Source organism: Phasianus colchicus, chromosome 2 (genome assembly GCF_987193195.1).
Source record: "Phasianus colchicus chromosome 2, bPhaCol1.hap1.1, whole genome shotgun sequence".
NCBI lineage: Eukaryota > Metazoa > Chordata > Aves > Galliformes > Phasianidae > Phasianus > Phasianus colchicus.
In genome coordinates, this window is record NC_143437.1 from 51,363,588 (window position 1) to 51,391,162 (window position 27,575).

At 37.1% G+C, this 27,575-nt stretch overlaps 1 protein-coding gene across 6 annotated transcripts in view; it reads left to right on the plus strand.

Annotated features, from left to right (window-relative positions):
• Window positions 1-27,575, plus strand: part of ZDHHC14 (zDHHC palmitoyltransferase 14) — a 114,427-nt gene that overhangs the window by 44,317 nt on the left and 42,535 nt on the right. For 4 of the 6 annotated variants that reach the window (XM_090135659.1, XM_090135658.1, XM_031611682.2 and 1 more), the window contains 2 exons: window positions 13,877-14,049; window positions 26,970-27,128. In XM_090135659.1, the coding sequence (XP_089991785.1) occupies window positions 13,877-14,049; window positions 26,970-27,128 (332 nt within the window). The remainder of the gene's footprint in view (window positions 1-13,876; window positions 14,050-26,969; window positions 27,129-27,575) is intronic. The other 2 variants (XM_090135660.1, XM_031611697.2) reach the window with 1 other exon arrangement.

The window sequence follows — 27,575 nt, forward strand, 5'->3', positions numbered from 1 at the left end:
TGCATACTTCAGTTCCCCCTCCATCCTCAATAGTTTCTGCATGCTTTAATCAATTTAATAAATGGCTAGTATGTATTTTAGTAGAGATGGTATTTGTGCTGTTTTGCAATCCGGGACAAAATGTAGTGTTAAAATTGTGATTAGCATATGTTTGAAATATTAATTTCTCACCAGATCAGTGTGTGGTTTAGGATCATGTCTGTTATTTTTAAGCCATGTAATCTTTAGTACTTTTTTCATCCTTTCAACAAAATCTTATTAGAATCTTTTGTCCTCTAGTAAGAAGCTTTGACTCAGTAGACAGAATGGAAATGTATCTGACACAGTGTCAAACAGGAGAAATACATGGAAGTGGTTCAGGATTGAGGAATAATTTGGTTTTCTACTTTAAGAAAGATGTGAAATTAGAAAACAAAGCAAAAAACAAGAATTCAGTACTGAGTTCATCAAATAAGTTCATTTTCTTGGCATTGCCTCTGGATTTTGATTTGTGAGTGTAATGACGGTGATAATTTTTCAGTGTGTTCATACCAGTGAACCTTTTGAGTGTTTGATACTCGTTAGGATAATGACACCAGGTAACATAGTATTATTTAATATGAAAAATGAATTTTTGTTTTCAAGTGTGAGAGGACAGAATAATTGCTCTTGGAGGAATAAATGCATATAATATTATTTAAACTTATAATGTGAAGTTCAATGGACTTGAAATTAGATTTCCAGCTGTGTTTTGATTTAAAATCACTTGTGTGACACTTCATTCTTCCTCATTTCTCTTTTTTTTTGTTCAGTTTTTTTCCTCTTCAGACAAAGCAGAGTATTGGAATAAAGAATATAGCACTTCAGTTGCAAAGCAGAGCATTTACCTGTGCTTAGAGAGGAAAAGGATTTTTTTTATACTTGCGAAAAAATAGAATGTTGTGCTCATGGTCTTTTATTTGTAAATAGGAAATACTTCTGCTGCTGCCTGTTTTATGTGTCTTTTGTACACTTTGCTTAATCACATACTTGTGAGAATTTGCTTAATGCCTGTATGCACTAAAAATTATATATCCTGTCACTTTTGACATACAACATTTACTGTGTTTTACAAAACTGTTTTATTTATGCATTACTGGCCTCAATTTTTTTATGGGTTTTGCTTTCAAATGACAGCCCTTGGTAACTACTATGTAGATCTTATTTTTAAAAATGAATTTGAATAAAAATGTGTAAGTTTTGGTGGGCAGTATTTTTGGAAGGCACGAAGTAAATGTGAAGTTATCCTAAGACTTTTTTTTTTTAGTTCCAAGTGTTTCTTTAAAAAACAACAACAAAAAATAAATGACCTTGACTTCATGGTATTTGATGTACATGGTATTTGATGACTCCCTGAATCTTTTCAGGTGTGAAATCTAACGTGTGTCTGCTGCTGACTTTTGTCTGTGTAAAGCTTTCCTTCATATATTGAGATTCCCTGTAACCAGGAGCATGATGCACCAAGGTCTCTGCTTTCTGAAAGTGGATAGACAGAGTGCTATAAATCCCTATTATGACAGGCTTTTACCTAGGAAAGCTGTCAAAATATGAGGTGCAGTGCCTGACCTCACCTGATCTTTGTAGTCACACTTGTGGGGATGCAAGAAGGTGCAGGAACTTGCTGCGTGATTACCATGAATTATTAAATTAATGAAATAACAATGTTAATATCAATTAACTGTATAATTCTTTAATCATTAGTTATTAATGGTAGTTAATTATTAACTTTATTGAATTACCATCACATTTCTTATGTTTACATGTAAGTCATATCTCTGTAGTATTTTCTTCTCCAAACTTACAAACCATGGAGAATGGACTTATCAGAAGCTAGACTAGAGGAAAACAGTAATGACTGCAGAAAATTCCTGAGCTGTGGCACTTCTGGTTAGGATCAGTGACTGCTTTGAGTCTGGGAGAGGCTGGAGTGAAGGAAGATACGGCAAGCCTGGATGAAGGCAGACCACTGGTAAATGAGAGGGCTTGTGAGGCCAGTACTTGTAAGACTCAATGTTTTATGTTGTCAGAAGATATTCATTTCTATCTGACTGTGTGCTCTGAGGGTTTCTTGTGCTTATGAACATGCTAAAGTGGAGTTGTGTTTGTGTGGTTGAGGGTGTTTGGGAGAACTGTTTGCACAGCAGCAGCATCAAAAACTGGGTGGACAACAGAGAGCATGGTGGTCAATGCCAAGCCAGAGAGCAAATTTGTGTTCCCAAGTATGTTCTAGGAACAGTGGTGCAGCTGAGCTTTGCTGTTCTTCAAAGCTGGCTTTTCTTAGGAATAGAGATTGTTATGTCACTTAAAAAATCAGTGTCAGTATTGAGTAGTAGCAAAATAAATTGCCTTTCACTGGTTTTGGGGTTGTAATGTACAGACAATAACAGATTATGCAGTTAAAAAGGTTGAAATCTCCAGTTGCAATAGATGTGATAGTAGAGACCTTCCTCACTTTGCATCACCTTTTTGATAGTTTGACAAAAGTTAAATTGAAGAAGTAACTTATGCTTCAGAGAAAGTGTAGTAGTTTGTTATTCTGCGTTACTTGTTCGCTTGACATGAGAATTTGGGTTTTGTAACTACTGACCAGAATTGCAGTAATAACTAGGAAAAATTTAATACTAGGAAGTAAAAAAAAAAAATAAAAATCTGTAGGAAATGATTTAAGTACTTGAGTGCATGAGAATTTTAAATGTAATGTTGAGAAATAGTGCAGAAGCTGGGCATTTCTTCAGTGTTAGTGTTCAGATCTTGTATATGCATCAGCAGTAAAAATATTTAGCTTCTGTGCATCAGCTGCCTGTAAAGCACTTGTGGTTCCTAAGCGACTGATGTTTTTATGAAGAAAATTATTATCCCAAATGTTGCTTTTTCTTTGCTGTTGAGTTTTCCACAGAATCTTCTGTGATGTCAATGATTTTGATTCCATATCTACTCTTAAGCATTTCTTTTATAACTTAAATGTATTTTCCATTGTATGTTTTTCTTGATTTACTGGGCTTATGAGAAAATATACTAGAAAATGTTTCCCATATTTAAACTTCATAACTTGTGATGGATTATACTAGTGTCCAGGAAGGGAATATGGAATGAAAGATTTCAGTCAGCGGCCTTTGTCAGGAACCGTCTGTTTTTTATCTATTTTTGGAACTGTAGAGAAAAGTGTGATGCGATAACACCACTGATTTTAAATTGGAGTGTAAATATTTGGGGTTTGTAAGAGCATATTCAACATAAAAGTCTTTACAGAGCATTTTAAGTCTTTAAACAACAATCTATAAACAAAGCTGAAAAATTCAGATAAATATTTCTGTACTCAGTTTAATCTTCCTTTTCTCCATGCTTTTCTGGAGATAATGAAATGCAATGAGATACAAATGCTAACACTGGACTTAGAAGCAATTTTGCAAGGTATGGTGTTTCTTAGTTTTAATGCTTGGACTCACATGACTTAAACTCAAATCTCTATTGTAATTCAAAGCAAAAAACTGTTACTGGTTTAAATTACATTGCTAACCAAGGTAATTGCAGCTTTATGTGTAGGTGAAGCACTGCATGTATTACTTCTTCCATGAAAGAAAAGACTTGCCGCAGACTGATTTTGCAACTTATTCGTATTTAAACTGACTCATTTTTTTTGAGAGCTGGTGCTGCTTTGCCATGATGTGCCAATTAAGGGGATTTTTTCTCTAAATTTGAAGTAACTTGCAGTATACTAGTGTGTTTGTCCACTGAACACTTAGTCTGGGGTAAGAGAATAGCAGTGATGCTTAGAGCAGGCAGTGGGGGAAAAAAGAGAATGCCATGTCAGGTAAAACTGAATGCCTCTGGAAACCTACGTCTCTGAAGTACTGCAAATTCCAAGCTGGTGGGGTTGGTACAAATATGCCTCTAAAGACTATTAGAAAGAATCACTGAGCAGAAACTACATAACTCTGTTTCTTTTGGGAGAAGTCGAGGTTAAAACTCTTCTGCTTATTGTGCTCCTCTTTGCTCTGTGCTCTCAGTTGCTTTATTTATAACAATACATTGGATACTTCTGATATGCAGTACGGGCAGGATTGTCAGCCCTCTATTTCTTTATTTTAATTTTGTGAATAAAGGAGCCCCAGGAAGTGCTGTATCTTAGCTCTGTTTTCCACTGCAGTGCCAAAACTTATATTCTAGTGCATTTCACTGAGTAGTTGAAGTTTTAATACATTTAATACATATGAATTTGTCTGGGATTGCATTTTATGGCTAACTCACCAAGTACTTGAATGTATCTGAAAATGGAAGTTCAATTCATCCTGCATTTTGTGTTTCTACCTGCTGACTGGCACTCATTTCATCATGTGGTAATGTTGAAAAATAGCAGGAAATAATTCGTTTTTTGTTTTTTTTTTTTTCCTTCCAGGAAGAGGAAGGAGCTGAGAGCAATTCTTTTGTTCAAAATAACCTTTCTTGGCCTTTTCAGTCCTCATTGAAGGGAACTGATAGTAGAGTGCAGCCACAGGATTGCACTGAAAGGTCTTTGCCCTCTAGCAAGAGTTAAGCTTTATATCTCTCTTCTAGATGTCACAAATTGTGCTGGGCAAACACCAAGTGCTACTTATTGACAGCTCAGTGCCTGCTGTCTGGTAGCAGCTTGCTTGCAGAAGTTCTCATTTCCAGAGAATCCAGTGGAAAACCACCTGGAAGTTTGTTTTTCTTCAGGGACCTGTGTTTGTGACACAAAGCACTTCCCTTTGCTTTGGCCCAGTTTTCGTTTCTTTTCAGATGTACTTTGGATTAACCAGGTGGTTTAATTAAGAAATCTCATAACAGGAAATAATAAGAAATAATAAGGAAGTTAATATGGAGCATAACAGGAAAAAGAGTTCTGTATGAGCTGTTTGAAACCAATTGTGAGCTTGTGTGTGTTGTAGAATCTGTTAATCAGTACTCTTTTACTATGGAAACTAGACAGAAGTACAAATGTATTTCTGTCTTTTTAAGCAAATCACTTAGTAGAAATTGCAGTAAAGAAAGTCTCTTTTAGCTTTGTTGTTTGCCTCCCTACTTTAAGTTTGTCTTTCTAGGATATTTCATTTGCATTGGCTTTCTATAAAGAAACTGATTATTTGGTAAGACACAGGCTCTTGATGTTGCAGTTTGTTAGCTATTTCCCATTTTCTACCTATTTCACTTGGGAATTTCTGTCCTAAAGTTGATGCAATCTTTATTTTAAAAAATTGAGTTCAGTAAAACAGACTCCTTCTCTGTATAACGAAGTAAAATGTAATTGCCTTTGTAAGAGTTTCAGTAACCACATCTGTTTTGCAGACAGGCTTTTTTTGTTTTATGGTTATGTATTTTATCTATCCCAGCTTTGAAGCTGTACAATGAATCTTTAGGCGTGATTCTTGGAGCAGTGAAAACCAGGAGGTCGCACAAGTCTGTCACTTTGACTGTTGCATATCTGCTGTGATAGATGCTATGATAGACCCATAAGACCTTTACTTGTAGAGGGAGCTCGCATTTGTCTTATATGGTGTCATAAGCTGCACTGTGTGCTTAGCTTTATCAAAACTCCTCCACTGAAATTCAGCCAGAGTAAGTCCGATTTAATTGGTAGTGTGCTATAATTAAATGGAATCAGTGCTGATCACTGTTCCAGTGAAGAGTTGGTGGTTTGAGCAAGGGGGGGTGAAGTCCCTGCAGTCTTTCACTCTCAGAAATTGCTTAAGTTTTGACATCAGTATTAAAGATCAAATTGTCAGGTTTTTATATGGACTTTGAAGACTGACTGTTAAGCTTTTGTTGTTCAGGATAACATTAATCTTATTTTTTCTCAGTAGATTTGAGAGAACTTTTAAAGTACTTAACTTATAAGGTTTAAGTACATGCTGTTATGTAATCTGCGTGATTTTACCATATTGATCTTCATTAAGTAATTTATAGGTGCTTTAGAGGCTGTGATGCTTACGTACACCATATAATTACTGTTATTCTGTGTGTTCCCACTTAAAAATAATTTTGAATTAGAATTAAGTGGAATAACCCCTGAGCAATATAACGAATAGAGAATCTAAGGTATGTTCAGTATATTAGAGTATAGAACAAACAGCAGTGCATTCAAGCAAGGTTAAATGTTTCCTGTTTGAAACCATTCAATAGATTTCTGCATTTATGATTGAGGTCAAATGTATTTTACCCTTAAGATAACTTTTTTAAACCTAATTCTTTCCTTTTCTGATGAAATTCTATTTTTTTGCTTGTTTGTTAACTGTTATTTTCTGTAGTGTTTGCATGTTTGCAGCATTCCAAATGCTAGGAGTGATATTTGTTGTGTATTTTATCAAATAAGTTTTTGAAACTGATCCTTCTGAAATGAAGGAATATATGGTAAGTTTACCAGAGAATCTGTGGAGTCTCCTCCTTGGTATCATCAAAAGCCACCTGGATGTGGTCCTGGGCAGCATGCTCTGGGTGTCCCTACTTAGGCAGGGGTTGAGCTCCATACCCTTTAGACCTCAACCAATTCTGTGGTTCTGCGATATTATAAAACAGTTTAAAACGCAAAGACGAAGAATGAAATAATTCTAGGCATATTTCATATCTCACTGAGGCTAGTCCCTGGCTTCTCTTAACCTTTTGAAGATTCAAATAGGAATTGTAAAGGTTGCACAAAAGTATCAGAGAGATGGAAGAAACCAATGCGGAACTTCTCTAGCTAATCTTGTTATGTATTTCATGTAACATTGCTTGGACTAACATATACTCAATTTATATCACGTTCTGTGTGCCAAGAGCATGCTTCAGAAGAATTAAGCATAAACTGGTTGATGCACAGCAAGTTGTTTCCCACTAGCGCTTTCTTGTTGTGTCTCTGAAGAGTTTGTTCACCTTACCATTAAAATAAGGTTCTTTAAAAAGCTGGAGATGAAAACATGAGCATCCCAGAAAATACTGACTGAAGATGTCATGCCTTCAAACTTCATGATAAATCTTGGGTTTCCAATCTGTGCAGAAAAATTTTCTCGTTCTTCCTCACTTCTAGAAATAACACTGCAGGAAGATGCAATACAAGTTTACTCTCCTTTAGATGGGGTAGTTCTGTGTATTTAATGTTTTAAGATAGCTTGGCATTTTCTGTAGTAAATTATTTTGGCAATCCTCTTATATCTATTTGCATTTGATTTTACTTACCATCTTGACTGTTAACAACAATGTCTGTTCTAGCATGATTTTTTTCTACAGAAATATGCTGTTCTTGTTGTATAGGTTAACTTGAGGGGCAGAGAAAAAAGGGAGGGAAGAGAGGAAAGATTGGGCTTCTCAACACTTGTTATCAGACTGTGTTAGCATAAATGCAGCCTTCATAGCACAGGTGTGAAACTTCTTGTGTGATGTCACCCAGTCATCTCATGCAGAGCCTCTCTACAGATGGATTCTTGGGTTCTGTCAGAGCCCTGAGAACACCAACAGGCCTTAATGGTCCTGATAAGCCTCACCTTGAGTCTCTCTTCCATCTTCATGGTCTCAAGAGTTCTACTGAAGCACGGACTGGGGCCGTTAGTCCTGCTGTGGTGTTTATCAGAGAAGTATTGGTCTCCAGTTCAGCCACAGTCATTCTTGTGCCTGGCCATGAAGCCCAGTTGATCCAGATATCAGCTCACCTCCTGGTTTGATTGCAGCTCAGCTTCATCACTGTGATCCTGCTGATAGCTACTGGGCCTCATCAAAACTGGTGAAAAACAAGGCAAAAGAAATAAACATCCGAACTATAAAGCAGTAAAACTTTTTCACACTGATCATTCTTTACATCTCCATTTGTCTTCCTATAGTCTTTGTCAGGGGATAAAGCCTTCAAGGTTCTTTTTGTGCCCTCATATTTTTCCCATCCTCAAATCTTCTGCTGTCTGTGTTGTGGTCTGCATGCACATCTTCAGCTACTTTGAACTTGTCTTTAGAAAACTAGATTATAAGCCATTTTTGTTCTCCTAATCCAGAGACTGGATGTGCTTTTGATCTAACTATATAGGTGTTCTGTTGCCATCTGTAAATTGAAAGAGATGAATATTTTGAAAGAGGCAGCAGTCTGAATGAAAACCTCACTGACTGCTGAGATTGAAGTCTCTTTTTTCTATTGCAGCTTCCCTTTCCTGGTGTATTTTTCACCTGCCTAATGCTAACAGCCCATGCATGTGAGACCTTTGTAGGAGCATATGTGATTTGTCAGAGACAGATTTCAACAAGATGGTATAGTTTTCTTACATCTTATTAAACTAACTTGTCTCACAAAAGAAGTTGACAAGAATTTGTGTTGGCATCTGGTCAGAAGTTTAGGACCAGGTGGCTTTGAGCAGTGATGCTGTGGATGTGAAAGGGAGGTGAAGTTGAGAGAAGCTATGAATAAAAGTGGAAGGGCAAGAAAACATTTTGGGTTAATTTAAGGAAAACAGTGTGGTCTCAGCTTGTAACATATCAAACCAAACTCTGCAATTTTTTCTTAGTGTTGGACAGCACCCACGCAGTAACAACTAACTAAATAGGCAACACTTGCTAAAACAATTTCAATTGATGTAGAAAAATGGTCAGTTACTGATTTATTTTTGTGGTGTGCTGCTGGTACTACTGTACTTACTATATTATGCTGTTCCTGAAGTGCATTTTTTTTAATATTGGCTCCAAAGAGTTCGGTGTCAGTGAAAAACTTGACATTTAGCATCGTTGGTCTCACCAGTCGAGCTATGGATTTCTTTTATTTTTTAATTAATGTAATTGTGATGGCTGTATCTTCGCATAATATCTGTATTTTTATTGATCTGTCAGCTTAGCAAATGGCGTGCAAGACCTCTCATTTCTCAGATATAAAACCCATCAGTGAGTAATGATGACTGCCTGTGAACTGTTCAGGAAAATCTTTGTTTCAAGGATAGATCAGGAGTAGGCCTCTTCTTGTTTTTCCCTTTTCTACTTGAAGAGCTTGAAGATGATAGGATTTTCAGTGTACACTCACTTCAATACTGTTACTACAAGTATTTATCTGCTCATCTTGGTAGCCACAGGGAGTGTGGTTATCCAGTTAAGAGGGCTGCTGGCTGATGAAAATTACTTTTGTTGCTCTTCTGTATTCTTCAGTCACAGGCATGATACTTGATAATTATCCCTTAAATGCCAGTATGTTTTTATTTTTATCTAGCTGTGACAGACGAGTCTTCCAGCAGATTTTATTTCCCTCCTACACTTGCACAAACTTTCACATGATGCTTCAGAAAAGGATCTGAGATGCCAGGCAAAACCCCGAGCTGATTTGTTTAAAGCCTTAATTAAAAACCTTATTAAATAAATTGAAAGTTGAGGTTGCTATGTGCAAACCAAACATTGTTGTCTGAGGAAGCTATTTACACAATAGGATTTTTAGTGGGATCTTCTGTCACATAAGTCCTAAAAACATTTTCTGAAATAGTCTGAGTCAGTACTTATTTTGTGCTATCACTACAGATATTGTTAAGACCAGTTGTTTCCCTGAGTCTAAGAGATAAAGTGGTGTCTAAGATGTAAAGTTCATGTCTATTAAGGACAAAGAGATGACTAAATGTGTTGGTTGAGGTTGAGGGAGTGATTCTGCCACTCTACTCTACTCTTGTAAGACCCTATCTGGAGTATTGTGTCCAGTTCTGGAGCCCACAGTGCAAGAAGGACATGGAGTTGTTGGAGCATGTCCAGGGGAGGGCCACGAAGGTGATGATGGAGAGCTGAAGCACCTCCCCTACAAGGACAGGCTGTGAGCTGGGGTTCTTCAGCCTGGAGAAGAGAAGGCTTGAAAGAGACCTTATAAGGCCTTCCAGAACATGAAGGGGACCTACAGGAAAGCTGGGGAGGGATTTTTTGTAAGGGTATGTATGCGACAGGACAAGGGGAAATGGTTTTAAACTGGTAGAGGGTAGATTTAGACTAGATATTAGGAAGAAATTCCTTAATGTGTGGGTGGTGAGACACTGGAACAAGTTGCCCAGCGAGGCTGTGGATGCTCCCTCCCTGGAAACATTCAATGCCAGGCTGGATGGGCCTCCAAGCAATGTGGTTTAGAGGGAGGTGTCCCTGTCTATAGCAGGGGAGTTTGGAACTATATGATCTTAAAGGCCCCTTCCAACCCAAACCCTTCTATGAGTCTATGATGTAAAAAAGTTTGTTGCTACTTACTGTGCAGATATGTGTGGAGCAGGTGTTTGTTATGGAGTTCCATGTTGCTCTGTGAGTGATGGTGCTGTCCATGAATTTGTGTTTCCAGAGTTATCTACCATAGAGTCATTAAGGTTGGAAAAGACCTCTAAGGTCATCTAGTCCAACCATCAACCTGTCCCCTAGCTGTGTCCTTTAGTGCTATATCCACACATTTCTCGAACAGCTCCCTGGGCAGCCTGTGCCAATGCCTCGCAACCCTCTCTGAAGAAACTTTTCCTAATGCCTAATCCAAACATTCTCTGACACAACTTGAGGCCATTCCCTCTCATCTCTATTTCTTTTCTCTACAGCCTGCTTTCAGGCAGTTGCAGAGAGCAATAAGGTCTCCCCTGAGCCTTCTCTTCTCCAGACTGAGCAATCCCAGTTCCCTTAGCCTCTCACTACAAAACTTAGACTCCAGCCCCTTTACAGCTTTGTTGTCCTTCTCTGGACATGTTGTTGTATACCTTTCTTATAGTGAGGGGCCCACAGCTGAGCACAGTTCTTGAAGACTGACCTCACCAGAGCTGGACACTGAGGGACAATCACTTTTCTGCTACTGCTGGCATCGCTATTTCTGATACAAACCAGGATGTCATTGGCTTTCTTGGTGACCTGGGCCACAGTGCTCAGTTAGGTTCAGATGGCTGTCTGCTCGCTCCCACATTTTCTTCCTCTGTGTGGCCTCCACCCACTCTGCCCTAAGCCTGTAGTGTTGCAAGCGGATGTTGAATTTCAATACAGTTGGCTTCACCCTGTCTAGATTACTCTGTAGGGCCTCCCTACCATTAGGCAGAGCAACACTCCCTCCCAACTTGGTATCATCTCTAAACTTACTAAGGGTGCACTCAATCCCTTTGTCCAAGTCATCATTAAAGATATTAAACAGAGTCAGCCCCAGTACTGGCCCTTGGGGGGAATATCACTCATGACTGGTCTCCAGCTGGATTTAACTCCATTCACCGCTGTTTTTTGTGTCTGGTTATCTCACTAGTTTTTTTTCACCCAGTGAAGAGTACATATGTCCAAACACTGTGCTGCTAACTTCTTTGGGAGAGTGCTGTGTGAGACAGTCAGGAACCTTACTGTAGTCTCAGTGGACTATAGCCACAGATTCTCCCTCATCCACAAGGCAGGTCACCTGGTCAAAGAAGGAGATCATTTTGGTCAAACAGGACCTGAATTTCATGAACCCGTGCTGCCTATGTCAGATTTCCTGGTTGTGCTGCACGTTACCTCTCGTCATCTGCCTGTGTATTTATTCACAGATGGTTATTATTGCCAAAGGTCCCATCTTTCATCTTTTTTATAGACATAAACTGCTGAAGCGATTCCAAGTCAAGTTAGTAAAATTCAGGGCATTAACACTCTGAAAACACACTTAAGGGAAGCAGATTCTTACCATTTGGTGAAAAGTGTACAGAGCTTTGGGAATGTTTTTGTCATTGCTGATGGACTGTAGTTTTAGCAAGACAGACATTTTCTGTTGTAGTATAGTCGTCCCTCTACAGCAATGCAGGGCTTTCAGCATGGGAATTGGTTCTAGGAATTGGCTCCTTCCACCAATTCTGTATGATGTAACGGGTGAAACAAAACACTCTACTGTTGTGATGGCTTTTCGGTTTCTGTTCTTTGTATATCACTGAGATGTTTAAATGTAAGTTGCTTAGGTGGAAGGTACTGCTGTTCTTAGTCAATTTCTAAACTGTATTGTACCTACCGTGCTACCCTGTGATTACCTCCTGGTGCCTTTCATATACTTACAGCTCTTGTTGTTTGGTCAACAGATTTCAACACAGTTGCAGTTCCTTTGGTATGTGTCATGAATAATGCAATTGAAGAACTGTAACACTGCTATATTTAGTTCTCATTAACGTACAAGGTCCCTCTAATCCTTTTAAAGATATGCTGCAAGAGCATATTTGTACTCTTGTCTGAGCATATTACAGTAGTTTTGATTTCAGTGATCCTTTGTGGCAAGAAATAAATTGAGCAGTACAGTGTTTTAGTACGGTGAAAGCTTCTGTTTGGTTGTTCCTTCTGACTGGCTTCTTCGACATTAAGGAAATGAGGCCTACAAATACCAGCTGTAATGCTGCTTTCTTTAGCTCTGATTTCAGGGATCTAGCTCTTGAAAATGGGTTTCTGAAAAGCATGCATTTTGAAGTATTTCCAAGCATTTAAACACTTTTCTGTCTGTGAAACAGCTTCCACCCTCTTATTTTCTTCTTCCGAGCTGGTTGGCCTTTTAATTTTTTTTGTAAAGTGTTATGCCTGCAATAGTACATTCATGTAGGTTGAAAGGATGATCCATCAGAGGGGTGATGTGATGTGCTTTGTAATGCATTTTGACTTGCTGCATCCATTAAATACGCTGTGTTCAATGAAATAACCAAGTGCGTTGAACGGGGTTGTGCCGGGTGATCGATGCTTGGTATGCTGTAGCTGGTAGGGGAAGCATTTCTATTCCATCCCCATCCTGTCAGCTGAACTGATAGCAGTAGAGTTGACATTGTCATCGCTTCCTCAGAGTTAACAGTGAGGATAACACATGGTGTAAAAGCTGGCACATATGAATCATCATTTAAGGCAGCCTGCAGAATTAAGACTATGTTAATTAAACTTGATTGATACCTAGAAACTGTAGACAAAGCCCTAAGGCCTAGAACTTATTGGTTTTAGGCTTATGTTTTGTCTTCTCATGCAAGCATCAGAAATACGTGAAGCAATCTGTGTGCTGCCCGCCCTGCCTACTGGAAGACCTATGAAGAGAGTTTTCAGTCTGCGTTTTCTGAGATGACCTCATAGAGCTTATTACGATGATTCAGATTAACCAGTAGCATACTGTGTAAAATCTGAGCATTCGTATGACCTTTTACATAACCATGAAGAGGTATTTATATTTTGTGTTGCTTAGATTCCAGTTCTTCTGTCCTTTCGGGTTTTATTGCATGTGAAATATAGAGGCGAATCATTGACTGTTGTAATCCTGATTATATTGTAAATCTGGTTACTACAGAGCTGGTGCTGGTGAAGGGCTGTCAATGCTGCCCTAAAACAGCAGTGCACTATCATTATAATTACTTCACTTTGTGAATAAGTAAATAAGAAATGGATTTAGAGAATCCGTAGGCTTTGAGATACCATCCACTGTATTATATAATATTGATGTATAGTAAAGCTGTTAGGGGATTGTGCCAAAGGTGTAAGTTTTTAAGCACTTTCTTTTTGATGAACTACATTTTCACTTTATAGATTGATGTCTTTAGCATAAATTATTTCCTCATTTTAACAGCTTTGGTTTTCGTTGCAGAATGCTCTTAGATTATTTCTTCCCCTCCGTATTTCCTTAATGTGAGTGGGTAATAGATGAATAAGTATGAGCTCAAAATATCCTGTATGACAAATATTTTCTTATGTAAATGCACATATTCAGATCAGTGAAATCACTGTTGTGGTGTTTGGAGCTTTATATTACTACATGGATTGAGAAATTTCAGAAGTGTAATGAACACGTAAAGAAGAAATTTCAGTTTTCATAAATGTTCCAAGAAATTTATCTGCTTGAGAAAGTGAATTCTTGATACACGTTTATAATGATAAAACAGTTTTTGAGAACAGTTTGAATTATTTGATGATTGCTTAATATATTTTTTTCCTTTTCCAGCTGTCCATATTTATCAGAGAAGATTACACCTGCTATACCTGCAATTGGTGGGATACTTTTCTTTTTCGTGATGGGGACCCTGCTGCGTACTAGTTTCAGTGATCCTGGTGTCCTCCCACGTGCAACACCAGATGAAGCAGCAGATCTAGAGAGACAAATAGGTAACACTGAAGGTCTGTTTTCTCCTCGCTTTCCTCCCAAGGGTTTATGTGCTGTGTGAAGGCGATGTGCTGCTCTGTTCCTGGGAGAAGTTACCCCTATCTTTCCACAGTAATTGTTCTGGAGTTGCTGTGTCCAATGACACTGCCGTGATTCCTGTGGAAAGGCGGTTGATCAGCTCTTCAAAAAGACAGTTAACAAAATGCTGGTCCTGGAGAGTGATAGTTATTACTGTGAATACTTTTCAGCAGGCATTGTAGAACTCTCACTATAGCGTGCAAGAGAATTTTTGAAGTGTTTTTGACAAGAAAGCTGATGTTGCAAAGGTTATAAAGTTGTACATCTTTTAAAGTAATGTATCCTTATAGTTTGAAGGGATTTAATTAGATTATTAATTATGTTGTGAAAGAATCAGATAAGTCTATATTAATGTATAGTGTTGCAATTTGATACAGTCTGGGGAAGGCTGTACTTCAGTAACTAATTGTATGTATTTTTTATCTGTTTAGAGCTGGCACAAGTAGAGGAGAGTGAGCTAGGTTTTAATCACTTGTCAAGTGATTAAAGTGTCAAGTTCTAATTGTGGAATTTCTAAAGCTGCAGATGAACTAAATAGCATATGCTATCTAGATAAGAAAACACAGGATAAATTTGCAGAGCTATTTCATGAACAGTATTTGCTTATTTTTGTACTAAGCAAGTAAAGCTTAGTAACAGCTACTGTATCTACTTCAAAATGATAGCCAAGGAAATCATTTGTTCTGAAATTGTTTCAGAGAGATTCTCACTTGTATAATTGAAAAGATGTGTAACAGGTATATGCAAGCACAGGACGTGTACCTATATGGTCCTTAATGTTTGTACGCTACTGTGTTTAGTGCTGTCTGAGGATTTTGTACCATGACAAATAATGCTGTAAGATGCTGTAAAAGCAAAAGCTAAAGCTGTTGCCAACTCTCCTACGTCTATAGTATATGAATTTGAGGGGAAACTTCTGGAAAGTTTTTGTCTGGCCTTTAGGATAATATTCTACACAATGCATTAGTGAAACTGAAGGGCAGAGTCATTGGTTTGGTTGTATTATATTATGGAATAGGGTAGATTTGATGTATATATGGAGCAGAAGTTCGGGTTTAATTTCCTCAGCAAGCAGATGTGATTGGTATGAGTATGGCACTGAACCATGCCAGTGAGTGAAAATGGAAAGAGAATTCTAGTTGAAACAACGAAGTATCACATCAACATTGCATTTGTTTGCTTAAACTTGAATGCAGACATGATGTAGATGTCCTGAAGCTATGCCTTCCACTTAGGAAATCTGTTGGACAAAGGAATGTTCTTAAAGTAAAACAACAAAGCTGATGACTTGAAATCATTATATGAGACCTTTTTGAATCTTGAACTCAGAGGAATGGTAACAAATTTGTTTTTAATAGCTTCCATATTTTAGTGGTTGTTTGAATCTCATGGGTTCGTTGTTTAAGAAATATATCCTGAAGGCTCAGTTTCAGAAGATTGCTCTTGGAAGAACAAGAGTGATGACTCAGTGCCTTCTGGAAAGGCACGTGTTGTCTTTGTTATGGATTATTTTAAGAAGTAGGGTTTCAAAATAGTGATGAGTTTATTGATTGTCACTACAGCAAGATCATTTTATTTCACCAGATTTGGAGTGTTCCAAGCACAGCTGTTACAGTATGCGAAGTTATAAAGTATAAAGGTGTCTGCATAAACAGCATTTAGTATGCTTCAGTGAAGCAAAGTTAATGAATTTGCTACATACTACGTGCAGCAGCTATTTTTACTTGTTCCATGTATCCTTTGCATAGATTTGAGATTTTTGGAGCTGTGTAATCACGTAGCAGCTCAGTTTGTTGAACTTCAAGAAGGATTTTTTTTTACTGTGCATTTGTGAAGTCTGATGCATGTAGTTCACTGATTTTATGGATCTGGAATAGCTTTCAGTGCCAACAGAACATTCTATTGGCAGTCACATTTCTGTAAGAAAACCTGTATTGCTTTTTTTCTACACTTGGACTAATTGTGCATAGTCTGGAGCCATCTGATGTGGCCACAAGGGAAGAAGGTTGCATTTGGTCAGTCATTACTTAGCTTTGGGCAAGGACCATGCTGTACAATAAGATACACAGAAGTACACTGTTAGATTCTAAATGACCCAGGTAGCTGAGTCCCAATGGATGAATTGGGATATGGCACTTGGCATTATTTTAAAAAAATCTTTGGTCAACCTGGTCCTTATGTTCATAAAGAAGTAAAATCAGAATGGAAGGAGCATTATGAAACTGTATTGTCACTGTAGCGGAATGTGTTTGTACTGAGAAAGTGGAGTTGTGTTCAGATACAATGATTCCAGTCCTCTTTTGTGTTATAGAAGAATTGCTAATTTTCACAGGATCCAGATATGTGGACAATGGAAGATAAAGTTCAAATTCATATTGGGGAAAGTTAACAGATATCTGAGGAAGACTGACTTGAGAGCTTATTTTTTTCAGCTTTTAGCACTGCTATCACTATAGAATCAAATACTGACTACATAATGTGCTGCACAGAAGTATGTGCAAGTTGTTATAACAGATAATGGCATTACATTCAGAGATGGGAAGGAAAGAATTGAGAGTGATGAAAAAAACATCTCAGAACTATTTGTGATCACGTGGAGGAAAATGATAATTTCCTTCTCCATTCTACTTTCCCTCACCAGATTTTTCTCAATAAAGTTACTCTGTGTAGGAATTTTTGGAAAGAGGATGGAATTCGGATGGATATGTTTCTTCCTCTTTGTATGATGAAACTATTGCAATTTTTTGGATGTAGAGTTTTGTTTTTGTTTTTTAAAAAAAGCATTTTAAAAAATGCATTTTCTATGAAACTTCTATAATTTCTGTGACCATTGTATAGTTTTTTGTTTTATTAATGCAGTTTTAGTAATGTGATATTTGGAGAGCAGAGGACATTCTTCAGTAAAAATTTATGATTGGCATGTAAATATTTTTATTAGATACCTGAAATTATAATGTCTTTCTAATTGAATAACCTTCCTCAAGAAGGAACGTGTTCCCCTGAAGAATCTCTTTAAGTCTGCCAGAACAGCTTCCTCTGAGTGTTTCACAGTGGCAATTCCAGAAGTCCTGTTTTTTCTCTCTTTGCAATGAAGTGCAAATAACCTTTGCTTGCTAGTCATCATCCTGGTCTCTGCTTTCCTGCTGATGAGTAATAGCATCTGAGCTGTTTCCAAAGAATCAGAGTAGATGTTCATCATACCTGATATATCTATCATAAAGGAAACAGTGCTGCTTTCTAAATTTAAAAAAAAAAAAAAAAAAAGATGAATGGTAATTTCAAAATTAAAAAGTTGTATATTACAGTTAAATTCAACCTTTATCAAATTTGACATACAAAGGTAATTTTAAAATGAAATTGTAGAGAATTTTAAGTGATGGTTTAGAAATGAATTTAGTCTTCATCTCTTTCTCCTGACTTACACAAATGCATTGGTTGTACACATTTAAGTTGGCCTTTTACCTTTTCAGAAAGGCAGCTTTGGGTGGGACACTGCAGTGCCTCATCAGAAGAGATTCTCAGTAGATAGAGGCTGCAGCACTCTGGGAGGATGCTGAGTAGAAGCCTGCACTTGCAAAGCGTGTTTTAAAACAGTACTAGGAGAAGGGAATTTGACCAACTGTTGACCAATTGTTTTTCTTTCATTTGTTATATTAACAAATCTAGAATAATTTGCAAGAGTCTGTGTTTATACAGCAAAATGGAAAATTACTACTGTATTGACTATAAGGTAGAACTATACATAGACTATAAGATAGAAAAGGAAGGAGCAACCTTGTATTTTCATTGTGCCGAAATGCTATAATTTCCCAAACTAACAAAGGAAAGGCAATAAAGCTTCAGAGAGAAAATGCAATTTTATTAATTTTTCTTTTCATAATCCCTGATTAAGTGAATGATGAAGTGTTGTGGGGTAGAATAGTTGAAGGCTCTCCACAAATGTCTACATTTCTTTAAATATATTTGTTGGCTAAAGGTGGACCTCATGGTTGGTTAGAAGCCATCTGCAATCACGTCATGGCACTTCTTACTGCTAGTCTTCAGTTTTGTTTCTTCTTTAATGAAAAGTACTGAGAGTAATTTAGTCCTACTATAATGTGAGATCCTTGTAAGGAGCTGTATGTGATGAAAAATGCATTAGATGAGGGAAACCATCTTAATTCTGATTAAAGTTAGAATAACCGTATCATTGCTTCCCCTGCTGAAAAACAAGCGTGCTGTATAAAAGCAAGCGGTCCTCAGTTTAGAAGAGAAAGTCGGGTCTGGTCCTTTGAAGCTGGACCACCTATGCTGATGGCTGACAGTTTAACTATAAAAAAAATTACCTGTAACTTCTTAAGCTGTTTCAGAAGTAATAAAATCTGCCTGAAGAATGGGAGACTTTCACACCTGCATTTGAGAGGAACAGAGAGGAGGATAAGAAAAGGTGGAAAGAATAGTAGTATTTAGGTGCTGTCCTATGTTACCTGCCATCTCTGTAGAAGCTTTTTCATTTGTTGTTCATTGAATTTCTTGAGACCCTTAAGGAAACTGAAATTAAAATCCATTGATGAAGGTGCTGCTGGAATTTACTAGCTGATTATCTTTTGGAAATAATAATGATGGTGCAGTTGAGAGGGGGGAAATTTCAGAACAAAAACTTGTACAATCTGTTCTTTTTATGTAAAGCAGCTCAGCTTTTTAATGGAAATTCACCTTTTCAGTAATTGCATATAAAGATAACGGTGGTGGTCTGCAAAAAGAGATTGCAAACCAGTTGTTGAAGTGTAGCTATTAGGATTTAGCTATCTTGCTGTGACAGGTATTTTTCAGGACTATTTCCAGCTACTTTGTGAAATGCATGAGCATTTTGTAGACTGTGTTTTAAATATGCTTTTGTTAAGGGATTTCCCCAATTTAATCACAGCAAATGAATACTTCAGGGTTTATATCCAGTATTCATATATGTAGTTCTTATTTGTGTCTATGATTTTTGAATTGGCTTTGGTTTAATAGTCACTTTAGAGATTTTATGATGTGCAGTAAAATTATTTATTCCTATAGTGTGGTAGAAATATGAACATAATATGAATATTATCTGGATATGTTCTGGTCCCTATTTAAAGGACAAAGTATTCTGATTGCTTTCTATTTGGCATGAAAAATGGCTTAGATGTGTTATTTTCATAATCCTGTTAGTATAAGCTTCAGAAAGCTTATAAAGATGCAAAAAAAAATCCAAAAGGAGAAGATAAATTTTCCATGAATAATAAAAACCTAGACAGATAACGCAGGCGGCAGTGCTCTAACAGTGCACTTCTTGTTATGGAGCCTTGACACAGAAACAAGTCACCATGGGTTGTTCCAAGAAGTTCTTCTGTTTGTTGGTGTCCCTCTGTTTCAGTTGTGGGAAGGTGGTGGTCATGTCCAGGATTTTCTATGCAGATGCTGTACAAACAAGAGTTTGGGTTTTCTGACCCACAGACAAATAGAACAGCCAGTGGCTTCTGCTCCAGACATTCTTCAAACTCAGAAGATTCCTGGAGTTCTCCATTGCTTCAGAATTTGATTTAAATTTGGATCCTTACGATTGTGCTTCTAGTTATCGATACCTTTTGATTCCTTTGGGCTTTATTCACATTTTTTTTTACCGGTTTCTGTTTATGTAGTTCCCTCAGGCATAGACTGGAATTGTTTCCCAGATGATTTTTAAGGTTTAATTCATTACCTTCCTTTATTCTCAAGGGCAGTGAGGGAAAGCATTCTTAGCATTTGACAGGCTGAGAGAGCTGGGGCTGTTCAGCCTGGAGAAGAGAAGGCTCTGAAGTGGTCTGATAGCGGCCTTTCAGTACCTAAAGGGGAGCTACGGAAAGGAAGGGGACAGACTCTTTACCAAGGGTCTGTGGTGATAGAACAGGAGAAATGGCTTCAAGCTTAAAGAGAGTAGATTTAGGTTAGATGTAAGGAAAACTTGTACAGTGAGGGTGGTGAGGCTGGAACAGGTTGTCCAAAGAGGTGGTGGATAACCCTGTCCCTGGAGACTTTCAGGGCGTGACTGGATAAAACCCTGGGCAACCTGATGTAGCTGTAATGTCCCTGTTCATTGCAGGGGAGTTGGACTGGATGACCTTTAAAGATCACTTCCAACTCAGGATTCTGTTTCCTCTGGTCTAGATGGATGGCATCTACCCATTCTAAACTGTTTCCTGTGTTGCTGACAACTTTAATAGTTTCAGAAATTCACTATAAAAATGTTAATTTCTTTTATTCAATGAAAAGGCTTCTATGTGAACTTAATATGAAAGCAAAACTACTGTAAAGCATATTAGCTGCCTACAGTAACAACAGTACATTTAAAGTTTAAAAAGCATTAGCACAGTTTTAAGAAGCACTCTAACTTACTTGGACACAACATCCATCATTGAGATGGGCTGTTGCTTCTGAGGGAGCATGAAAGCCAGGAGCAACCTTACATGATCAGATCAGTAGTCCATCTATCCTGATGTCTAATCTGTGGTAGTGACCAGCAGTGAATGTACAAATGCCCTCCTGTACCCTTATTGCTTCCCATAACCTACAGCTTAGGGACTTCTAAGTTAAAGGCTATGCATAATTTTTATAAAGGTTTTTTAATGTCTTATTTTTACTGAAGCTGATGAAACTTTGAACACTGCTTTATGTTTTGAGTTTGCAAGTTAAACAGAAGGAACTGTTCCTCCTTTTTAAGTGCTGCCTAGTTATTTAATTTGACAAAAAAAAATTGCTTTCTTGACATTGAACAATTGCTCCTGTGCCTTTTCTTTCTTTTAATTTTACATTTTCTATGTCTTCTCTTCTTAAGCTTGGTAATGCCGTATCTGTGTATCCTTCTCTGGAATTGAACCTTTCCATATGTTTGATCTTCTTTTCCAATTTTAATTTGATTCTGGTCAATTTCTCCTATTTCCTTTCAAGAGGTGGACAGCAGGAGGTTGTAAGTTTTCAGTATAAAAAAAGCATCGTGCATTAGAGTAGCACGAGCGCATCACATTTCCTTTCCTTGCTTTTAACTACATTTGAGCATTGAGATGCTATTCCATTGTAGTGGCCACGGTAGTTCCAACTTTTTGAAAGACTGTTCTGCAGGCTATTTATAATAAAATAACCAGGCTTATTTAATCCTGTATTGATAACGTTGCATTGTCAACACTGAATTTCTCTTGTCATTGTCACTGGGAATTTTGGAACCTCTTTGCAGTTATGATTTTTGTCTCTTGTAGCTCATTTAGCGTAGGGTAGTTTTCAAAAACTGGAAAACATTTGTAGGACAGTATACTTCTAAATATGAAGGTGGGAAAGAACAACCAAGCTCAGCAGAATTTTTACAATGAGAAATCATTTATGTATTTGATGTAAATGAGATTTAACAATTCTTCTACAATAACTATCTTTATTTGTGTTGAATGGGTGAGGTAAATAATAAAAAACCAGAGCCTTCCAGCCTTAAGAAGGCCCTTCTATAACATGCAAATACTTTGATTTTTCTTCAGACTGTCTTTAACTTATGTGTTTTCTCACAGTTTAATCTGTACAAGTAATTCACAGTTTCTGTTCACTTCTTGCCCCTTCAAAAACCCCAGGCTCAATATGTTAGCTATATCAGCATAACATCTCTGAGAGTTGTTTGTTTTGGCTGTTTGTTGATGCTTTGTTAGTGTTTGTTGATGCTTAAGACTACATTACAACTTTTTCACAGCTCTTCTCTTGTTTGTTTTGGAATATACAATCTGATTTCTTTAGAGTCTATGAAGTTCAATCTCTGTGGCCAGTGCAACATAAGGGGTTTCACGGAATTGCTCAATGGTATTAAGAAATACCGCTCACAGATGCAACTTGGGTATGCTTTTCTTTCTCTCCAAAGGTGGGATACGAGATTGATGATCATACCTGGTATTGCATGCTTTAAACAATATTCTTAAAATCTAGTAGAACTATGTTTTTGTATGCCAGCTAAGTCTTTCAGAAAGCTCTTGTGCAGCATGCTTCTTTCTTTCAACAAATCACTGACAATTTCATCTGTTTCTGGAAGTGAGGTTACATTTCATGTAAAACCCTCGACTTAAGGATGGTGATGCAGTTCTACTCTTAAGAAAATAGTGTGCAACATTTTCCAAAATCAAGGCAGTAACACTTTTCTCTAATGTATGAGCAATATTTCGTCAGTATTTCTTGTCAGCTTTCAGATAAAGAGTTATGTGTGGAATGCAGTTAGCTGCTACTGGTTGTCCAAGCCAGGTTCCCAGTATTGTTTGTCCCTGAAATTACTGTTTGGAAACAGAGAAATGTTACTTAACTTATTATCACTTAAAAAAAATAAAAATAAAAATAAATTGGAAAAAAAAACTTTTCTTCTTGTATCCCCCTAGTGTTAAGTGTATAGCTTAAATTTAAGTAGTTAAACACTGAGAATGCTTTTCTTAGAGGAAGCTTATATTCTTATAGGGTTTCTGTTATTGTTCTTCAGATGTTATAGGTCATACATGAAGATTTTTCATTGCATTATCTGTTTCTCTCAGCAGGAAACATTAGTATTACTCATAGTTATTAATTTTGCTAATCATATTGTTTGAAGAGGGAAATTGCATCACAGTGGCAAACCTTGCATGATATGGTCTTGATAAGTTTGTGTAATGATGATATGGAGAGACCTTCTAGAGGTGGTTTGTTCCTAGTATTGTAGGAAAATTGACCAAAAAGGCAAATGCTTGAGTGGAAGGATCCTGCTGATATGTATACAAAATTCCAGGCTTTGTCTCATCTAAACATCACCCCCAATTAATAATGAATGGAGTAATTTGAGCAAAGTGGAATATGTTATTGTATTAGAAAGAGACTGCGCTGTTTCTCCATTAAATATGTGAAGCACGTTTTCATGAAGTCAATATTCTTGGTCCTACAAGGATATGGATTGTATCTTTGGTGGCTTTTGTTTAGTTTTTTTTCTAAAATAAAAATGCTGGAGCCCCGTCTAGTGCATGAACACTTAATGCTGCAATAGAGAAGTTGTAAAATGTGTCACAGCAAAGTACCAGAAAAGGATTGGTGGCAACTCCATTAGTGGGAGAATTCTATGCTTATTATATAAAATAGCTTGCCTTACTATATCGTTAATGGATTGGAAAAGAAAAATGTAGAAAAGCAATGGTCAAACATTTATTTGGGGAGGGTAGTTCTGTAAAGGTTAATCTTATTATGCCTTAAAGGAACTGCGTATATTTAATGATTGGCCTGCATTGGAACACAAGTATGAGCAGTCCACTTGAAGCTAACTACAGTCGGAGAATTAGTGAGACCAGGACATGGCAGGTACAAGGCATGTGTAGCACATTCAAGATAAGTTTGATTAAATACAAGCACTTTTGATTTTATTCTCTTGATAGCTCCCAGAAAAAAAAAAAGCTAATAAACAGAATGACTAAGATCAGATTTAATTATTCAATTAAAGACTGTGGATGAAATTCTGACTCTGTTGCAAATCAGCAAGACAGTTTTCATTTTATTTAGTTTGAATCAGCTTTCGCCCATGGATTTGGAGAGAAATTTTCTTCAGCTAGAGAGCTGGGGTTGACTGAGCCTGTGAACTTGACCTTCACTGCACTGGTTTGGAAGGAAATCTTCTTAGAAAAAACAGTGTTGTAAATGGAACAGGATGGCCAGTAGTCTCCCTTTTGCACTAGAGGCAAGGAAAGTTGCCTTCGAGATTCTGCTAAAGCATGTTAAAATAAAAAGACAAAGCAGGGCACTTGAACTTAGGAAATAATGTTTTTTGTGTTTTTTTTTAATTGCTGTGCATTTTCTATGTATAAATATTTCATTAAGGAAAAAAAATGTTTTTCTAAACGTTCTTGATTGTGATTTGAAAGCCGTTTTCTTTCGATGGTTGTACATATTCAATACCCAGGATTTTCTATGAGGAGAAGCTTTTAAATGTTAGTGCTATTAAATTCAATGCACTGGCATTTCTAAGCAGTATTGAAAGCTACAATTACATAACTATATAAGTATGAAATGGAAATCATTGGTTTATTAATGAACTAGTAGTCATAAATGTTTGAATGAAAAGTTAATTGGGGCTAATGACCTACATTTGCGTTTAGAACTTAATAGTCTTTCTTTACTCTTAGGTCAAAAATGGGTATAACACTGTGTTTTGTAAGGTCTATGAACTTATGTAAAGACTAAGAGTATTACAAGCCTGCTGGTGATTATGTCACTGAAAGTATAATCTGTTGAAGCATATTTGCCTTTTTCAGTGATAGCAACTAAAATCAGCAATAGAGGATTTTCATAACCACAACTTTGTATTGTTTTCTCACCTAAATTTTCTTCCTTAATAGTACTTTATTGCATTATGTGAATCGGTGGTAGTAAGATGTTATTTCACTGTTTCCCAGTACTTACTAACTTGTAACATAGAGGGGAATATGAGAATTGGCCCCAGAACTGTAAGAAACTTTTTCCTGTTTGGATCTAGGAATTGGCCATATCTCTGTTAAGTGTGGAACAGCGTAAGCACAGTTGTGCTCCACTCTCAGAAAAGTGTATTTTCAGCTTAGTTCTGAAAAAGAAAGCACATAAAAATAAGTTCTCTGTATAACCTGGAGAACTTAAGTCATTCCTTTTGACCTCATCAATTCTCGTACCTGCTGGAATGCTTCAAAATCTATCGTTTAAGTAGTAAGTTTCTTTTAAGTAGCATAAATGTAAAAATAGTTATGAAACTTAAGATAATGTCTATATCACATCTTCAGCAACTTTTATTGTGTAGTTATGCTGCAGTGTGTAAATAAATATACTAGTAACTTATGTGCAGTACTTGTTCAGTCATAAATACGGCGGTAAGTACTATTGGCCTTGAGGTCAAAATCAGTATTATTGATTGGTATGGGAACTACACAGTAACCTCTGCTTCCATGGTCATAGGACTTGGCTGAGCATTCCAGGAACAGTGCAGGGTCTGGTTGCAATTCAATACATCCAAGCATCTGACAGGGTCTAACAAGCTGCTTCTGAACAACTGTTTCTTTACTGCTCACTACTTCTTTCCCATATGGGATGCTTAGGAGCCTCATATTCTGATTCCCTCATTTGCCTCTATTGCACCCCCTTCTTCCACTTCCTTTCCCAGAAGACTCAGAGGCCAACTTGTTTCAGTGCTCAAGTTTGCAGTGGTGTTCCATAGATGCATGTTCTTCTGATGCATGCTTATGGAGTGAGTGGGGAGGTTGTACCTGAGAACTTCCTAAACTAGATTTGCTAATTCTGTTATTGCACCTTTACTATCAGTCTACAATGATGCTAATTTGAATGCCTTTCTAAGTAGGAGGCATTCTGGTTCCCACTTCCCCCTAGACTGACAATGTGTAGATTTTAGATATCCCTGCAGACTTCACAAAAATGGCACCTGGGGTGATATTTGTAATAATTTGACCTCAAACACGAGTCATGGATCTTGTAGTCATCCAGCCATGCTTGTCCAGCATTAAAGTGATAGGGATAACTTAAACATAGGTGTGAAGGTGACCCTGACTTCAAAATGCAGTTGTATTCATATATAGGAAAAAAAAAATTGGTTTCATTTCCCTATTGATTTTCCTGTTCTGTGTCTCTGACAGTAACAAAAAAAATATATTTTTTTTTTGTCACTTCTGTGGTCTGATTTGATTGTGATTTCAGAAGAACAGATAAACTGACAAAAAGGTACTGCTTGTACATGTTCACCTTTTAGAGTTTAGCTCAGGTTGGGAGAATTTGGAGGATGAAATTGAACTTCAATGATGTAGTCTAATCAGTCCTTTAGCAGCTGAAAAAAATGGTTGCTGATGTCCTTAGATCAAACAAACAAGAAGCCCAAACCCCACCGCTTTTTCCAAATGCAATTGTTGGAAACGATTTTTATGCAAAATACAAACTTCAAGATTTGTAAAAGTAACATTGACTGTTAGATTTAAAACTTCAAAAAAGCAAGATCTGTGAGTGTACTCCATGATATCACAGCCTTTAAGAGGTCTCAGAATAACTGATTTTATTTGTACTATATGCCAAGCTCTAATGATAGTGCTGCTGAGGTAAACATGTAGGTTCTATACTAGATTGAACCCTACACCCTCTGTTATTTCCGCTTTCAAGACTAAAATGTGAGCTGCTTTTATTTTAAGTGATTTCCTGTTTAAAAGGTAGCTTTTCTTAGTTTCTCTTGACAAGTGCTGTAGAAGTTCTACAAACTTCTTGTTATTACAGAGTTCAAAAAAAAAAAAAAAAAAATTTAAGGAATTTCCTAAGACAGTTTGTCCAGATGGAGGCTTTTGAAATTGTCATCTGAAATGTTTTCTCTTCCCTTTTTAAATGAGTTGATGGTCAGTCTGCTTTCATGTTCAGAGATGAACATCTTCCTTAGATCAAATTTGTCTTTCAAGGTCGAACTGAATAAACTCTGTTGGGAACATTTATGTTTTCACCATATACTGTGCAACTAGCCATCATTGTTTGTAATGTATTCTTCACAGACTGCTCAGGGATATGAGATTGTAAGATTTTGGGGGTCAAGGTAGCTGTCAGCATCTGAAACTTTATTTTGGGCATTGTTTTGTCGTTTTTTTTTTTTAAATTCAAATTAGTTGGTTTTTCAAATTCAAAATAGTTGCTATTTGTAATTATATTTCTTGCTATCACTAAGAGCACTTATTCTAGGAGAGTGAGAAGGGTAGAATAGAAGCCAGTTCAAGTATATTAATATGAAGTCAATAAAACTTGTAACTGTAGGTTGTCATCAAGAATGATTGAGTGCATGCAGCATAGCTCATGTGCAGAACCTAATGTATTGTGTTTCCCTGTTTAGATATTGCAAATGGCTCCAGTTCAGGAGGATACCGCCCCCCTCCCAGAACAAAAGAAGTGATCATCAATGGACAGACAGTGAAACTAAAATACTGTTTTACTTGCAAGATTTTCCGCCCACCTCGTGCCTCACATTGCAGCCTTTGCGATAACTGCGTAGGTGAGTAAAATAAAATGTATATGGCATATGTTCAGCTTGGTAACTTGTATGTTATGAATGCTTCAGAAATCGGAGAGAAAAGAAGCGATCGGAGTTAGTGACAGGGTTACTCATGAGGACACTTGCTGTGTTTGTCCTTTTTCCTACAAACTGTGTTAAACATTAAGAATTTTAGAAGGCAGAAGATGAGTAGATTTGACCTAATACATAAGTTGTTTTAAGATAGAAAAGAGAAACCTCTTATGCATGTGCCTTTCCTATCCTGCTCTGCTAAACAGAGAAGCACTCAAACCAAGTGAGACCACGTGGTATCTGTGATTAAATTTCCAGTGCGGAGGGACCAACCTTTAAAGGACTCTCAACATTGTTTCCTTCCCCAAACTAAATTGCAGCCAAGGAGCTGCTTCTCTTGTTAATTTCAAACCTGCTTTGAAAGGCATAGTTCCA